An 18549-nucleotide genomic window follows, 5' to 3' on the forward strand; every position below is an offset into this window, starting at 1 on the left:
ATCCATCCTCTCCAACTTAAAGAGCAAAAATTATGTTTTTTTATAAAGGACTTCATCAAAAGCATCTTGGCTAAATAAAATATGCTTTTATTCTGAGGATTAGCAAGATACCCATATACATTTCTTTACATGTAAAAAAACGTAGTTTCAGTTCAGCAGAGATGCAGGCATGCCTGTGAAAGCTGCTGTTTGGGGAGAGGGTGGCAAGGTAGTAATGTCACTGTTCCAGTATTCCAGAGTTCCAAGTTTAGGAGTTCAAATCCCATCACAGCAGCTGATAGGATCTGAATTCAATTAATAAATCTGGAATTGAAAGCAAGTCTCAGTAATGGTGAACATGAACAGTCACTGATTGTTGTAAAAACCCTAAGATAAAAGCAAAATACTGCAGATGCTGGAAATCTGAAACAGAAACAAAAATAGCTGGAAGAACTCAGCAGGTCTGACAGCATCTGCCGAGGGGAATACAATTACAGAGTGGTTGTTAGACTGGGTGACCTCCCTGTCGCTTACCATTTCAACACACCACCCTGCTCTCATGCCCACATGTCCGTCCTTGGCCTGCTGCAATGTTCTAGTGAAGCTCAACACAAACTGGAGGAACAGCACCTCATCTTCCAACTAGGCACTCTACAGCCTTCTGGGCTTAACGTTGAGTTCAACAACTTCAGATTGTGAACTCTCTCCCCCATCCCCGCTCCCTTTCTGATCCCCCCTTTTCCAATAATTTTTAAAATATATTTTTCTTTTCCCACCTATTTTTAAATTTATTTCGATCTATCGTTTAGTCACCACCTTTTAGCCTATTTCGATCCCTTGCCCCCACCCCACCCCCACAAGGGCCATCTGTCACTTGCTTGTCCTTTCTACCCTTAATGTCACCATTAGCACATTCCTTAGATAATATCACCACTGTCAACACCCCTTTGTCCTTTTGTCTATGACATCTTTGGCAATCTCTTCTTTGCCTCCACCTATCACTGGCCCCCTATTGAGCTCTCCTGTCCCACCCCCTTCAACCAGCTTATATTTCACTACATTTCTATATTTCCTTAGTTCTGATGAAGAGTCATATGGACTTGAAACGTTAACTGTATTCCTCTCTGCAGATGTTGTCAGACCTGCTGAGTTTTACCAGCTATTTCTGTTTTTGTTGTAAAAACCCATCTGGTTCACTAATGTCCTTTAAAGGAAAGAAATCTGCCATCCTTACCTGGACTCCAAGCCCACAGCAACGTGGTGGACTCAACTGCTCTCAGAAATGGCTTAGCAAGCCACTGAGTTCAAGCACAATTAGGGATGGGCAAAAAATGCTGGCCTTGCTATTGACACCCACATCCCATGAAAGAATAAAAGGAAAAAAAAAGGTAAAGACTTTTGGGGTCAAGCAGAAAAAGATGACAGCACACTTTGTCATGTCATTTTCAGCAGAAGAAAATAAAGGAATCTCAGAAAATAAATTCAATGTGATGACAGTTAAGCAAGACAGTAAAGCAAAACATTAACGAATCGAAAAAGGAGCCAAAAGACAAACTTTGATTGCTCTTCATATTTTGTTAAACTACAGGCCAATAGATTTCAACTTGGCTACTTCAAATACCTTATTTTTCTCTTATTTGGTCTGGGTTTTTGTGCTCTTTAAAGGCAGGATATGAAGGATATAACACATTCCAGTTTAAAGGCCAAATGTCAGCATCAAGCATTCAGTTCGGGCATATAGTTAGATGCAGAAAATAGCTCTTTTGCACTTTTGCATTTGTGGTAGTACAACAGTCTCAATTTTTCCATTTCCTATAAGTCATTATGTGTGCTTTCCAAGTGAGGTTGCGAATTGGTGCTGAATTTGGGCAGTTTTGTGCTGTGGGCCATGACCATGAGAAACAAGACCAAACTCACAAAATCAAATTCCTGTGCCAGAGGATAGAGAAATTTCACTACATCAGTCACCGCATGATCTAATGTTAATTGATGTTGGATTCCAACTCACCATGCTACTTGATGTCCCCTCCTTATTACATTTTGAATCCCAATCCAAGAAACTAGGACTAATGAAATTACAAGAAAAAAACTGCAAACAATGACAATAAATACCTTAAAGATCTTAATTGTGTTTTAGATGAAAAAAAAGTATTGTTTTGGGTGCAGACAACTCCTCCGAACTATTAAAAGTAACTCCACCTGAAATTTTGAATTTTCTAACGTAAATACGCTTGGAATATTTTCAGCATTTTCTGTCTTGTTTTAAATTTAAACACTAATGGTATACAAGCTATGTCTAAACTATTTATAAGGATTATGATTGTATTTACTGAGCTAAATGGGACAGAAATATAGATAAGCTACAAAGTAAGCAATCATATAAAGGGTTCTAACCAACCTACTGTACCACCTTGAAATTTAAAATGCAGAGGATGCTAAGAACTTTGAACTTCTATTCATACAAGTTATGAAACAATTTGCTGCCCACATTCTTACCTCTAGCTCAATAAGGGCTGCTGTAACTACATCGACAGCTAACGCCCCAGCTTGCAGTTTCTCGATTGCCTGGAAGACAAACAGGTTTCTGATTGAAACGCCTTTACCATAAAATTAACTTGAACTGACAAAAATTATTTTTTAATACTTCGACTAAGTTTCAAGCCTTTCGTGAAAATGTTTTAATTGACCAATTCACAAACAAAATGTAAGCTAAAATATCAGCAAGAGCAGATTCTCAATATATCAAAAGATTGCAGCATTAGCCAACAAGTAGCAAATATTCCTACCTTTTGGCAAGCTTTCTTACAAACTTGTTTATACTCCTTGGCCTTGGATTCAGAATGATAGCCTGCCCCTAAAATAATCAAGTTTTAAATAATTAATTGAGAATATAGCACATTGCATTTTTGGGACTGCATAAAGCAATTTTAATTAATCACATCATCCTCTTTGTATAGTCATACATCAAATTGTAAATACAAACTTGTTGGGCATCTTTTCAAAGAAGAGGTGCTTCCTTAAAGTTCAGTGAACAAAGGCTTTGCTGAAGTACTAACCCCCACAGACCAAATAACCCCAAGCTTGAGACGCAGTCTGTCCTGCATTAGCTTTTGATTAAAAATTTATTCATGGGACGTGGGCTTTGCTGGCTGGGCCAGCATTTATTGCCCATCCCTAGTTGCCCTTGAGAAGGTGGTGGGTGAGCTGCCTTTTTGAACCGCTGTAGTCCACGTAGTGTCGGTACACTCTCAGTGTTGTTAGAAAGGGAGTTCCAGGATTTTGACCCAGTGAAGGAACAGTGATGTATTTCCAAGTCAGGATGGTGAGTGACTTGGAGGGGAACTTCCAGGTGGTGGTGTTACCATCTGTCTCTTGCCCTTGTCCTTCGAGATAGTAGTGGTCATGGGTTTGGAAGGTGCTGTCTAAGCAGCCTTGGTAAATTCCTGCAAGTGCATTATGTAGATGGTACATACTGCTGCTATTGTGCATTGGTAGTGGAGGGAATAGAGAGGAATGTAGAAGAAGTGGGGGAGTTGCACTGCTGGTTAAGGGGAATATCACAGCTGTACAACAGGAGGACATCTCATTGGGCTCATGCAGCGAGGCAATATGGGTACAGCTCCGGAATAGGAAGGGTGCAGTCACAACATCGGGGGTTTACTATAAGCCGCCCAACTGCCGGCAAGAGATTGAGGAACAGTTATGTAGGCAGATTTTGGAAAGATGTAAAAGAAATAGGGTTGTTATGGTGGGTGATTTTAACTTTCCCTATATTGACTGGGAATCACTTAGTGCTAGGGGTTTGGATGGTGCAGAATTTGTAAGGTGCATCCAGGAGGGCTTCCTGAGACAATATGTAGATAGTCCAACTAGGGAAGGGGCAATACTGGACCTGGTATTAGGGAATGAACCCGGCCAGGTGGTCGAAGTTTCAGTAGGAGTGCATTTCGGGAAAAATGACCATAATTTAGTAAGTTTCATGGTACTGATGGATAAGGATAACAGGAGTCCTTGGGTTAAGGTGCTTAATTGGGGGAAGGCTAATTATAACAATATTAGGCAGGAACCGAGGAATCTAGACTGGAGGCGAATGTTTGAGGGCAAATCAACAACTGACATGTCGGGGGCTTCAAACGTCAGTTGATAAGGATTCAGGATCAGCATGTTCCTGCTAGAATGATGGATAAGCATGGCAAGTTTCAGGAACCTTGGATAACGAAGGATATTGTGAGATTAGTCAAAAAGAAAAGGGAAGCGTTCATAGGGGCTAGAAGGCTGGGAACAGATGAAGCCTGTGGAGAATACAAAGAAAGTAGGAAGAAACTTAAGCAAGGAGTCTGGAGGGCTAAAAGGTGTCATGAAAAGTCATTGGAAACCAGGATTAAGGAAAATCCCAAGGCCTTTTATACATATGTAAAAAGCAAGCGGGTAGCCAGGGAAAGGGTAGGCCCACTCAGGGACAGAGGTGGGAATCTGTTTGTGGAGCCAGAAGAAATGGGTGAGATACTAAATGAATACTTCTCATCAGTATTCACCAAAGAGAGGGACTTAGCAGTCGATTTGACTAGGGAAGAGTGTGTGGATAGCCTGGATCATGTTGGGATCAAAAAAGAGGTGTTAGGCGTCTTGAAGAATATTAAGGTGGATAAGTCCCCAGGGCCAAATGGGATCTATCCCAGAGTACTGAGGGAGGCAAGGGAGGAGATTGCTGGGGCTTTGACAGAAATCTTTGTATCCTCACTGGCTACGGGTGAGGTCACAGAGGACTGGAGAATGGCCAATGTTGTTCCATTGTTTAAGAAGGGTAGCAGGGATAATCCAGGAAATTACAGGCTGGTGAGCCTTACGTCAATGGTAGGGAAATTATTGGAGAAGATTCTTCGTGACAGGATTTACTACCATTTGGAAGCAAATGAACATATTGGCGAGAGGCAGCATGGTTTTGTGAAGGGGAGGTCGTGTCTCACTAACTTGATCGAGTTTTTCGAGGAAGTGACAAAGATGATTGACGATGAAGGGCAGTGGATGTTATCTACATGGATTTCAGTAAGGCCTTTGACAAGGTCCCTCATGGCAAGCTGGTGCAGAAGGTAAAGTCGCACGGGATCAGAGGTGAGCTGGCAGGATGGATACAGAATTGACTTGGTCATAGAAGACAGAGGGTAGCAGTGGAAGGGTGCTTTTCTGAATGGAGAACTATGACTAGAGGAGTTCTGCAGGGATCAGTGCTGGGACATTTGCTGTTTTTGGTATACATAAATGATTTGGAGGAAAATGTAACTGGGCTAATTATAAAGTTTGCAGACGACACTAAGGTTGGAGGAGTTGCAGATGGTGAAGAGGATTGTCAAATGATACAAGATGGGTTGGAGACTTGGGCGGAGAAATGGCAGATGGAATTTAATCCGGACAAATGCGAGGTAATGCATTTTGGAAGGTCTAATACATGTAGGAATTATACAGTAAATAGCAGAACCCTTAAGTGCATCGATGGGCAGAAGGATCTGGGCATACAGGTCCACAGGTCACTGAAAGTGGCAACACAGGTGGATAAGGTAGTCAGGAAGGCATATGGCATGCTTGCCTTCATTGGCAAGGGTATTAAGTATAAAAGCTGGGGAGTCATGCTGCAGCTGTATAGAACCTTGGTTAGGCCACACTTGGAATATTGTGTGCAATTCTGGTCACATTACCAGAAAGATATGGAGGCGTTGGAGAGGGTGCAGAGGAGGTCTACCAGGATGCTGCCTGGTCTGGAGGTTAGTAGCTACGAGGAGAGGTTGGAGAAACTCGGATTGTTCTCACTAGAGGGGCGGAGATTGAGGGGCGACTTGATAGAAGTTTACAAAATTATGAGTGGCATGGACGAAGTAAATAGTCAGAAGCTTTTTCCCAGGGTGGAAGAGTCAATTACTAGGGGACATAGATTTAAGGTGAGAGAAGAAAATTATAAAGGAGATGTGCGGGCCAAGTTGTTGTTTTTTTTTTTACGCAAAGGGTAGTGAGTGTCTGGAATTCGCTACCAGAGGAGGTGGTGGAAGCAGGTACAATAGTGGTGTTTAAGAGGCAGCTTGACAAATACATGAATAGGATGGGAATAGAGGGATACGGACCCCAGAAGTGCAAAATGTTTTAGTTGACGGGCAATATGATTGGCGCAGGCTTGGAGGGCCGAAGGGACTGTTCCTGTGCTGTACTTTTCTTTGTTCTTTGTTTGTGGATGTGGTGTCAATCAAGTGGGTTGCTATGTCCTGGATGGTGTCAAGCTGCTTGAGTGTTGTGGGAGCTGCACTCATCCAGGCAAGTGGGGAGTATTCCATCACACTCCTATCTTATGCCTTGTAGATGGAGGACAGGCTTTGGAGAGTCAGGTGGTAAGTTATTTGTCACACGATTCCTAGCCTCCGACCCACTCTTACAGCCACAGTACTTATATGGCTAGTCCAGTTCAGTTTCTGGTCAATGGTAACCCCCAGGATGTTGATAGTGGGGGAGTCAGTGATGGTAATGAACATCAAGGAACGATGGTTAGATCCTCTGTTGTTGATGGTGGTCATTGCCTGGCACAAATGTTACTTGTGACTTGCAGCAAGACCTGGACAATATCCAGGCATGGGCTGACATTTGGACATGGACTGTTTCAGTGTCTGAGCAATCACGAATGGTGCAATCATCAGCAAACATCACCACTTCTGACCTTATGATGGAAGGAAGGTCATTGATGAAATAGCTAAAGATGGTTGGGCCTAGGACACTACCCTGAGGAACTCCTCCAGTAATGTAAAAAAAAATATAAAAACAAAAAAACTGCGGATGCTGGAAGTCCAAAACAAAAGCAGAATTACCTGGAAAAACTCAGCAGGTCTGGCAGCATCAGCGGAGAAGAGTTGACGTTGAGTCCTCATGACCCTTCAACAGAACTAGGTGAATCCAAGGAAGGGGTGAAATATAAGCTGGTTTAAGGTGGGAGGAGAGAAGTGGAGGGGGGTGCTGTGGTTGTAGGGACAAACAAGCAGTGATAGAAGCAGATAATCAAAAGATGTCACAGACAACAGAACAAAAGAACACAGAGGTGTTGAAGTTGGTGATATTATCTAAACGAATGTGCTAATTAAGAATGGACGGTAGGGCACTCAAGGTATAGCTCTAGTGGGGGTGGGGGGTGCATAAAAGATTTAAAAATGTTTAAAAATAATGGAAATAGGTGGGAAAAGAAAAATCTATATAATTTATTGGAAAAAAACAAAAGGAAGGGGGAAGAAACAGAAAGGGGGTGGGGATGGAGGAGGGAGCTCAAGACCTAAAATTGTTGAATTCGATATTCAGTCCAGAAGGCTGTAAAGTGCCTAGTCAGAAGATGAGGTGCTGTTCCTCCAGGTTGCGTTGGGCTTCACTGGAACAATGCGGCAAGCCAAGGCCAGACATGTGGGCAAGAGAGCAGGGTGGAGTGTTAAAATGGCAAGCAACAGGGAGGTTTGGGTCATTCTTGCGGACAGACCGCAGATGTTCTGCAAAGCAGTCACCCAGTTTACATTTGGTCTCTCCAATGTAGAGGAGACCACATTGGGAGCAACGAATGCAATAGACTAAGTTGGGGGAAATGCAAGTGAAAGGCTGCTTCACTTGAAAGGAGTGTTTAGGCCCTTGGACGGTGAGGAGAGAGGAAGTGAAGGGGCAGGTGTTACATCTTTCGCGTGGGCATGGGGTGGTGCCATAGAAGGGGGTTGAGGAGTAGGGGGTGATGGAGGAGTGGACGAGGGTGTCCCGGAGGGAACGATCCCTATGGAATGCTGCCAGGGTGGGGTGAAGGGAAGATGTGTTTGGTGGTGGCATCATGCTGGAGTTGGTGGAAATGGCGGAGGATGATCCTTTGAATGCGGAGCTGATGGGGTGAGAAGTGAGGACAAGGGGGACCCTATCACGTTTCTGGCAGGGAGGAGAAGGCGTGAGGGCGAATGCGCGGGAGATGGGCCAGACACGGTTGAGGGCCCTATCAACGACCGTGGGTGGAAAACCTTGGTTAAGGAAGAAGGAGGATATGTCAGTGGAACTGTTTTTGAAGGTAGCATCATCGGAACAGATGCGACAGAGGCGAAGGAACCGAGAGAATGGGATGGAGTCCTCACAGGAAGCGGGGTGTGAGGAGCTGTAGTCGAGGTAGCTGTGGGAGTCGGTAGGTTTGTAATGGATATTGGTGGACAGTCTATCACCAGAGATTGAGACAGAGAGGTCAAGGAAGGGAAGGGAAGTGTCAGAGATGGACCACGTGAAAATGATGAAGGGGTGGAGATTGGAAGCAAAATGAATAAATTTTTCCAAGTCCCATAGAGAGCATGAAGCGGCACCGAAGTAATCATCGATGTACCAGAGAAAGAGTTGTGGAAGGGGGCCGGAGTAGGACTGGAACAAGGAATGTTCCACATACCCCATAAAGAGACAGGCGTAGCTGGGGCCCATGCAGATACCCATAGCCACACCTTTTATTTGGAGGAAGTGAGAGGAGTTGAAGGAGAAATTGTTCAGTGTGAGAACAAGTTCAGCCAGACGGAGGAGACTAGTGGTGGATGGGAATTGTTTGGGCCTCTGTTCGAGGAAGAAGCTAAGGGCCCTCAGACCATCCTGGTGGGGGATGGAGGTGTAGAGGGATTGGACGTCCATAGTGAAGAGGAAACGGTTGGGGCTAGGGAACTGGAAATTGTTGATGTGACGTAAGGTGTCAGAGGAATCACGGATGTAGGTGGGAAGGGACTGGACAAGGGGAGAGAGAAGGGAGTCAAGATAACGAGAAATGAGTTCTGTGGGGCAGGAGCAAGCTGACCCGATTGGTCTACCAGGACAGCTCTGTTTGTGGATTTTGGGTAGGAGGTAGAAGCGGGCCGTCCGAGGTTGGGCGACTATCAGGTTGGAAGGTGTGGGAGGAAGATCTCCAGAGGAGATGAGGTCAGTGACAGTCCTGGAAACAATGGCTTGATGTTCAGTGGTGGGGTCATGGTCCAGGGAGAGGTAGGAGGAAGTGTCTGCGAGTTGACGCTCAGCCTCCGCAAGGTAGAGGTCAGTGCGCCAGACAACAACAGCACCACCCTTGTCAGCGGGTTTGATGACAATGTCAGGGTTGGACCTGAGAGAATGGAGTGCAGTAAGTTCAGAGAGAGATTAGAATGGGTGAGAGGAGCAGAGAAATTGAGACGACTAATGTCGCGCCAACAGTTCTCAATGAAAAGATCAAGAGAAGGTAAGAATCCAGAGGGAGGGGTCCAAGTGGAGGGAGAATATTGGAGGTGGGTGAAAGGATCCGTTGAACAGGGAGAGGACTCCTGCCCAAAGAAGTGAGCCCGGAGACGGACGACAGAAGAAGAGTTCAGCATCGTGCCGAGCCCGAAATTCATTGAGGTGAGGGCGTAAGGGTATGAAACTAAGTCCTTTGCTGAGCACTGAACATTCAGCATCGGAGAGGGGAAGGTCAGGGAGTATAGTGAATACACGGCTGGGGCTGGGATTGGAAGATGGGGTGGGGACGGAGGGACAGGCAGGGGTGGAGGGTCCTAGATGGGTGTTGGTGTCGATGAGTTGTTGGAGCTTGCGTTCCTTAGCACTTGAGAGAAAGAGAAAAAGTTTCTTGTTGAGGCGTTGGATGAGACGAAGAATAAAATGAAACTGGGGGCACGCGCAGCTTTGATAAAGGGTATGGCGGTGCTGCTGGAGGGAGAGGTCAAGTGTGCTCACATGGCGGTGCGTGGCACTGAGTGTGGATCTCAGAATGTGACGGGAACAGCAGTCCGAGAAACGTTTTATGTCCCGGAGATACCTGTAATCCTGGGCGGGTTTGAAACATGAGGGGTGGAATTTCAGTTGAAATCCACGTGGGGTAAGTCCGAGACGGAGACAGTCACTGAGAAAGGAGATATGGCTGTGAAAGCGGATTTTAGTAAACACCTTGTCAATCACCAGGAGAGAAATGGAAAGCAACAAAGGTGAGCAAGGCAAAAGAGAGATACGGAAATCTTGTTGCAGAGACGAACAAAACTTCTTCAAGGAAGGCATTTCTTGAAGAGCAGTGGCGGTCAATTAAACACGAGATAAAAACAAAAAAACTGCAGATGCTGGGAATCCAAAACAAAAACAGAGGAGAGGAGTTGACGTTTCGAGTCCTCATGACCCTTCAACAGAACTAGGTGAATCCAAGGAAGGGGTGAAATATAAGCTGGTTTAAGGTGTGTGTGTGTGTGGGGGGGGGGGGGGGGGGGGGGGGGGGGGGGGGGGGGGGGGGGGGGAGGGGGGGGGAGAGAGAGAGAGAGAGAGAGAGAGAAGTGGAGGGGGGTGGTGTGGTTGTAGGGACAATCAAGCAGTGATAGAAGCAGATAATCAAAAGATGTCACAGACAACAGAACAAAAGAACACATAGGTGTTGAAGTTGGTGATATTATCTAAACGAATGTGCTAATTAAGAATGGATGGTAGGGCACTCAAGGTACAGCTCTAGTGGGGGTGGGGGGAGCATAAAAGATTTAAAAATATTTTAAAATAATGGAAATAAGTGGGAAAAGAAAAACCTATATAATTTATTGGAAAAAACAAAAGGAAGGGGGAAGAAACAGAAAGGGGGTGGGGATGGAGGAGGGAGCTCAAGACCTAAAGTTGTTGAATTCAATATTCAGTCCAGAAGGCTGTAAAGTCCTCCAGTAATGTCCTGGAGCTGAGATGACTGACCTCCAACAACCACAACCATCTTACTTTCTGCTAGGTATGACTCCAACCTGTGGAGAATTCTCCCCGATTCCCATTGACTCCAGTTTTGCTACGGCTTCTTGATGCTACGCTCTGTCAAATGCGGCCTTGATGTCAAAGGCAGTCACTCACACCTCATCTCGGGAGTTCAGCTCTTTTGTCCATGTTTGAACCAAGGCTGCAGTGAGGTCAGGAGCTGAGTGGCCCTGGCGGAACCCAAACTGGGCGTCAGTGGGTAGGTTATTGCTACTCAAGTGCCATTTGATAGCACTATTGATGACCCCTTCCACTACTTAACTGATGGGGCAGTAATTGGCCGGGTTGGATTTGTCCTGCTTTGTGTACAGCACATACCAGGGCAATTTTCCACAAAGCCGGGCAGATGCCAGTGTTGTAGCTATACTGGACAGCTTGGCTAGGGGTGCGGCAAGTTCTGGAGCACAAGTCTTCAGTACTATTGCTGGAATGTTGTCAGGGCCCATAGTTTTTGCAGTATCCAGTTCCTTCAGCCATTTCTTGATATCACGTGGAGTGAATCGAATTGGTTGAAGACTGGCATCTGTGATGCTCAGGACTACTCAGCACTCGGGCTGAAGATTGTTGCAAATGCTTCAGCCTTATCTTTTGCACTAATGTGCTGGGCTCCTCCATCACTGGGGATGGGGATATTTGTGGAACCACCTACTCCTCCAGCGAATTGTTTAATTGTCCACCACGATTCATGACTGGATGTGGCAGGACCGCAGACCTTAGATCTGATCCGTTGGTTGTGGGATCGCTTAGCTCTTATCACTTGCATGCCAAATAGCATAAGCAGCAAGTCGTTCTGTGTTATAGCTTTACCAGGTTGACACCTCATTTTTAGGTATGCCTGGTGCTGCTCCTGGCATGCCCTCCTGCACTCTTCATTGAACCAGGGTTGAAGCCCTGGCTTGATGGTAACGGTAAAGTGGAGGATTTGCCAGGCCATGAGGTTACAGATTGTGTTAGAGTACAATTCTGCTGATGGCTCACAGCGCCTCATCGCTGCCCAGTCTTGAGCTGCTAAATCTGTTCAAATGAGTTGATTGGAACCAAGGGGGCAACTGGGGTGATACCATCCCGGGGTTACAAAGATTATAGAAACATCCAGAGTTCTTGCTCCCTGTTATTATCTTTTATCATAAAAAGTGTTCATGCATAGACATAGATGAGATCAGGAATAGTCTAGGCTGTAATGCTGCCTTCTCTCAGTATGTAGGTTCACTTATGCAAAGTGTGGAAGACAGCCAGTTCCCATGGAACCACACCTCAGTAGCATCTTCAGGATAGGTAGAGAGAAAGTTTTTGTTTAAAAGAAGTAACATTCATTCTATGTACAGCAGTGACATCTCGTGGCACAAAAGCACCTTGAAATAGCTAGCTTAGTCAATTCTATTGGTAGTTTTTCCCCCCCCATAAGAAAGCTTTCAGAACTTCATGTGAAAGCTGAAAGGTAGAGATTAATAAAATAGAATTTAAGACATATCAAATGAAGGATATCAAATGTATTTCAGCGTAAAGGCTACAGGCAAGTTACTCAAACACCAATATTTAGCAGTTGGATTTCCTTCACCCACTCCCCAAGACACAAACACACACCTTCCAGCAAGTTCCTCTGCAACAGCAGATACACAAGTCAACATTATGTCAAATTTCATTAATTGGCGGCAATCTAGTGGCAGTGTACCAACAGACTGCATTGTTTTTTAAAATGGTGAGACACAAGTTCACACTAACCCAGCAAGCTGTCAAAAATTAGGAAACAAAACAAAAATAGAAAATAAATGCATGTGAGCCAAGGTGAATTTTGTGTACCTTCCACATTGCAATCAGAAAGCAACATTAATAGCACACAGAAGCACTGAACTAGAACTGGTTCATGCTGCACCAAGATAGCAGAACAAACACTATGTGCAGGATTTTCATTCCCAGGTCCCAGTCACACTGTCCAGATTCTGGTGGCAAGACCAGAGGGAGATTTTGACGGGGTGGGGGAGGGACAATTAAATGAGGCTTTGCTGGCCCTCCAGTCTGTTACCAGGCGGTCACCTCCATCCATCAAATGGGCTTTGACCTCAGTGGAGGGCCTACCTTCCTTCTGGAAAATTCCAGATGGCATCTCATTAGTGCCCTCAATAGGCACTATAATTGACCTAATGGGCCACCCACTTTTGTAGTGTTTTTTTCAATCAATGATGATGCATGTTCATTTCACAAGATCAGTTTGATGCTATAATGCATAACTTAATTCAAGTCATGATCAGACAAGTGTGCTGAATTTAACAATACATCCATTCATCTAACAAACAGCTGGCATTCCAACCATAGACGAATCACAGTTGCTCAAATTAGAATTCTGTACATAAAGAGAATGTGCACAATATTGACATTATACCATTTGACATCAAAAGCTCACTTATTAAGTCTATAGGCTAAACTTACAAGTATAATTTAAATGCATTAAAGAATGCTAACTAGGAGAAGCAAGTATCTTCAGTGGAAGATCCTTTATTCACAGATCTGCACAACACCAGTCAAAACCTTCGGAGGGTGCTGAATGGTGCAGTGCCTACAAAACACCATTTTGGGCACAAATACCATAGGCTGTATACTCAGTCAGCTAAATGAGACGCTTCCTTATATGTATGTACAGGAGTAAAGGTTGCAGCCCCCTCCCTAAATTTGAAATGGTTGCTCAACATTTAGCTACATTTCAGCCAAACTCTACTCATCTGCAATCACCTGGTACAGAGGGACATGGGCAGATCAGTGCACTCCTAAGCAGGTCTGCTTCTGGGCATAGCCATTCAAAAAAACTCAAAAGCATAGGGTGAGTTGCTCCAACTGTTTCCCAATCCTTCACGGCTTTTAATGTGCACACCAGGATGATGTTAGAGAGACCATACAGTGTCAATTGATACACTGCTAACCTTCTGTGACTGGTGGGCACCACAAGATATTGCATGCATTATTAAACTGGAAAATCAGGTCATGATATAACTACACATATTTCAGCTTTGAATACACTCTATATTATTAGTGCCCTCCTCTTGGATACAGCACAGTTAGAATAACTACAAAGTCCATAAGACGTAGGAATAGAAGCAGGCCATTCGGCTCATCAAGTCTGCTCAGCCATTCAATGAGATCATGGCTGATCTGCTAATCCTCAACTCCACTTTCCTGCCTTTTCCCAAGTGTGAAATGCTCTGTATTAATGAGGTGTATATAGACTGTGTTTTTCTAGTCTCTGTGATATTGGGTACAACTCAATGCCATCCAACTGGTCTATTTGAAGACAGGAAAAAACACCAGAGGCACAAGGAATCTACTTTACCACAATGGTCTCAGCTTTGCTCTTTGAAATCAAGGACTTGACGCCAGAAAGCTAGATGTCAGAATTCTAACGGACTTCCAGTTTCAGAGTCATCACGGCCATAATGCTGGTGATGACAGACCTGGAATATATTTACTCAGCTGACCATGAAGTGAAATTATTCTACAATCCCATCACAAACTCGGGAATTTTAAAGAACCAGGATTCAGGATGCTTTAGTTACTTGTCTCACTTTTCACTACACACTTACATAATCCCACTGATGATTCAGTTTTACCCAGGGACAAAAATATCTGCTATCATAAATTGCTATTTAAACTATAAGTATGTATATACAAACCTGATGCATTTCTCCCCACCTCCTCTTTGAATTCCAGAAGGAACATCTACCAACAGGATAGCTCCTAAACCATTTTTCTGACCTAGGCTTTTTGCCCATAAATGCATGACTGTTAGCAACTGTAGGTTTCCACAATGATTCATCCCAATCTTCCTGACTAAATCTAGCATTAATCTTTTGAGGCAAGGTGAGCATAGAGAAGGAGAAAACTTGACATTGACAACAGACATACAGGAAATTACACAAAAAAGTCAGTCAGCATAAAGTATACTAAGTTTGGGAGGTAATCACCAATGAGAACATGAACATGGGCATGAACAGAATCAAATAGATCTCAAACCCTGACTGTGGTTATTTTGGAACAATTTTAAAAAGGAATTGTTGCTGACAATGTAAGCTAATGTAAAGTTAACCTAACTTGTGTCAGGTGGATAGGATGTATTTTATATCTCCTCCTCCTTCGAGCTCATTGCTCAAAGGCTGGTCCTTGACGATTATTCGCTGCTCCACGGCAGAGAACCATTTTTTTTAAAACTATGGATACAGTGAGGAGGCATGGGCCCCCAAGTCTACCTCAGCCAGAACATGGGTCAAATCCCATGCTGTTGACGTTAAGCTGATCCACACACTAGCCATCTTGCCACTGCACCGCCCCCCCAGCAAATATTTCATTTTAAAAAATTTACTTATGGGATGTGGGCATTGCTGGCTAGGCCAGCATTTATTGCCCATTCCTTATTGCCCTTGAGGAGGTGGTGTTGAGCTGCCTTCTTGAACAGCTGCAATCCATGTGGTGTAGGTACACCCACAAAGAAAACACAGGAGGAATTGAGTCTAGAGATGATCAAATTATAACTGAGGGCTGCACAGCAGTCAGGGCGAGGTAGGGTGGAGGGGAGAAATGCTGTAGATTTGAAAGTAAGGGTCCTTCACACTGATCAGAACAAGATGTTTCAAGGTCAGCTCTAAGACCTTAGAGCAGGCCAGCAAAGGTTTTGATCTAAATAAATGACTAGCAAAGTCAGTGGCAACAGAATACAGTTATCACAGAGGCAAATCATACAAATCTTACCGAGAATTTGGTGCACCTAGGCTCAAGTAGAACCTCAAGCTCTTATAGCAGCACAGACACAACAAATGCTCTTATAAGATTTGCCTGTTTAGTGGAGAGAGTGGGGTATAATAGTGAAAGGAGTTAAATATCGACACAAATTATACACTACCATGTGGGCCATGCATTTTGAAATCCCAGGCAATTTAACTGCACAACTTTTTCTACCCTGTCCTACTTACAGTTAAACCAGACAAGAAAAACATATCCTCAGCTGGAACTCCCGGGAGAGCAAAAAGGCACATTATCCTGCATTCGAACAGAGACTACACTTCAGAGTACGTCATTGGCTGTAATGCACTTTGAACTGTCCAGTAGTTGTGAAAAATGCTATTCAAATGCAAATCTTTCTTTTACTGTATGGATCACTCCTGCTTCCTCTTTAGAAATAGACCAGTAGGGTAGCACCAAGATATACCAAATGTGACCAAAATTATTAATAAATAATTTTATAAGAATAATTTAACATTTCTATGTACTATATAAATGCTTCACCCAGAGGGCAAAACAATAAATATGGTGTAAAATAAATATTTTTATACTCTAACCTCATTTATAAAATAATATCCTGTCCTGCCTGCTGGTTTGCAGAAATATTTTTATTCCCCCCGTCAAAGCTGACAAAATACTTTTTTCTATAATCAAATACTCAAATTTTAAAAAGTGAGTTTAATAGAATGGGACACATTATTCCTCTTTATGGTAACAGTTTAATATCAATCCACTGATTTTTAGGTAACTTGAGAGTTATTTAATGCCCATTTAAGGATAATGGGATTCTCAGTAAGGAATTTGCTGCACTAAGGCTATATTCACATTCTCAGCAAATGGTGATAACTTATGTTAAAATACAAGGCACATATTACTAGAATTTCTTTTTTTGAACCCTTTTAATATGATGTCAAATTCAACTTAAACCTTGTGATGTCATCATGTGAATGGAAATCTAGGCTTTTGAAAGGAAATTCTGCTAGAGATAAAACTGAAAGTTTCCAGAATATCTGAAATATACCACCATTGGCAATTAACACTACACAGATGTGCTGAGGAAACTAAAAAGACGTGTAGTAGAAGAACGATATAGATAGATACAACCAAGACAAACTAGAAGAACAAGTTGGGGGCGGGGGGGGGCGAAGGCTCGTAAAGAAGAAGAAAAATGAGAGAAAGGCTAACTAAAGAGAAAATGAAAGGTAGAGAATTAGTGTGTGTGGGGATGACAGTTACAGAAAGTAACCTCTTTATCCAAGAGCAACGCTGCGGGAGGTCGACTCATATTTACAAACAACAAGAAAACGCCGTCAATCAGGTTGACTTGCAATTTGCGCGATTTGCAGATTCGCCACAATTACAGGCTAGTCTTGCTAAATACGTTTAGGAACTACCTTTTCTCAAGCCACACTTGCCCAATTTGAGAGTCACCTTGCAGGCTTGACATTGGGTCCTGGGATCGGGGGCGGGGGGGGAGGGGTGGGGATTGCTGCTCACCTGCGTGCACCAACACAAACCCCACGCTCTTCTCCTCGGAGGTCGCTTCCCTTCCGCTCCTCTCCATCGGCGCAGTTCCTTCAGCGGTGCCGGGGGGCTGCGGGTCGCCGGGTCCGAGGCTCCCTGTGGCCTCCATGGTCACAGCCAGGCAGCATGGCAACCCTCCCCTGCCATCGGATCAGACAAACTGGGTGAAGGGGAAGGGAGAAACGGAACTACGTTAAAAGCAGCGCCGGCCGAGACGGACGCAAAGTCCGTCTGACGAGCGCCGAGATTTGAAGGCCCGGATTTGTAGTGGCGCGCGCACGCGTCACTCCCCCCACAGCAGTTTAACGGCCGCGCGTTCCACTCGCCCCGCCCGCCGCGCGCGGCCAGCGACAGTTGGCAGCGCCACTCCTCCCCTTGCCTCCACTACCTTCAACTTCCGGGTCAGCCCATTCCCGCCTCTTGAGTACAACGTGCCCTGGTGTGAAGAAGCTCCATTAGAAGATGGCGGCCAACCCAGGCCAGGCGGGTGACATTGAAGAGCCAGCAATGGATAATTAATGGTGAGCTGTTGGAAGGAGAGAATCGGCTTTAATGACTATGTTATTGTTCGTGGTTCATAATAACATTTTAGTGGAATTATCAGTTCTGGGAAGATTAAAGTGCAACTAGAAACTGATATAAATGCAACTAAAGCAGTTGGAAGACTATTACACTTAAAAGATTTGGGCCATTTTGACTTAAGGCGTTAACAGCTGGAAAGTTAAGATCATAAAACAGCAAGTGGGCTTACTTAGCTGGAGACTTGGAGACCCGCATGGACCCCAGCTATGCCTGTCTCTTTATGGGGTATGTGGAACATTCCTTGTTCCAGTCCTACTTTGGCCCCCTTCCACAACTCTTTCTCCAGTACATCGATGATTACTTCAGTGCTGCTTCATGCTCTCGTCAGGACTTGGAAAAATTTATTAACTTTGCTTCCAATCTCCACCCCTCCATTTTCACATGGTCCATCTCTGACAGTTCCCTTCCCTTCCTTGACCTCTCTGTCTCAATCTCTGGTGATAGACTGTCCACCAATATCCATTACAAGCCTACCGACTCCCACAGCTACCTCGACTACAGCTCCTCACACCCCACTTCCTGTAAGGACTCCATCCCATTCTCTCAGTTCCTTCACCTCCATCGCATCTGTTCTGATGATGCTATCTTCAAAAACAGTTCCTCAACATGTCCTCCTTCTTCCTTAACCGAGGTTTTCCACCCATGGTCGTTGTCAGGGCCCTCAACCGTTTCCAGCCCATCTCCCGCACATCTGCCCTCACGCCTTCTCTTCCCTCCCAGAAACATGATAGGATCCCCCTTGTCCTCACTTATCACCCCACCAGCCTCCGCCATTTCCGCCAACTCCAGCATGATGCCACCACCAAACACATCTTCTCTTCACCCTCCCTGGTGGCATTCCGTAGGGATCGTTCCCTCCGGGGCACCCTCGTCCACTCCTCCATTACCCCCTACTCCTCAACCCCCACCTATGGTACCTCCCCATGCCCACGCAAAAGA

At 44.6% G+C, this 18549-nt stretch overlaps 1 protein-coding gene across 9 annotated transcripts in view; it reads right to left on the reverse strand.

Moving 5' to 3' along the window:
* Window positions 1-17313, reverse strand: part of tasp1 (taspase, threonine aspartase, 1) — a 96385-nt gene extending 79072 nt beyond the window's left edge. For 4 of the 9 annotated variants that reach the window (XR_005941834.1, XM_041178297.1, XM_041178286.1 and 1 more), the window contains exons 1-3: window positions 17002-17311; window positions 2766-2833; window positions 2476-2544 (exon numbers count right to left, since the gene is read on the reverse strand). Coding sequence is in view for 8 of the 9 variants with exons in the window: in XM_041178297.1 (XP_041034231.1) it covers window positions 2476-2544; window positions 2766-2833; window positions 17002-17137 (273 nt within the window). In the remaining variant the exon portion in view is untranslated. Of the gene's footprint in view, window positions 1-2475; window positions 2545-2765; window positions 2834-17001 lie in introns of all 9 variants that reach the window. The other 5 variants (XM_041178315.1, XM_041178270.1, XM_041178305.1 and 2 more) reach the window with 2 other exon arrangements.
* Between the last annotated feature and the right edge of the window lie 1236 nt (window positions 17314-18549).

Source organism: Carcharodon carcharias, chromosome 2 (genome assembly GCF_017639515.1).
Source record: "Carcharodon carcharias isolate sCarCar2 chromosome 2, sCarCar2.pri, whole genome shotgun sequence".
Classification (NCBI taxonomy): domain Eukaryota; kingdom Metazoa; phylum Chordata; class Chondrichthyes; order Lamniformes; family Lamnidae; genus Carcharodon; species Carcharodon carcharias.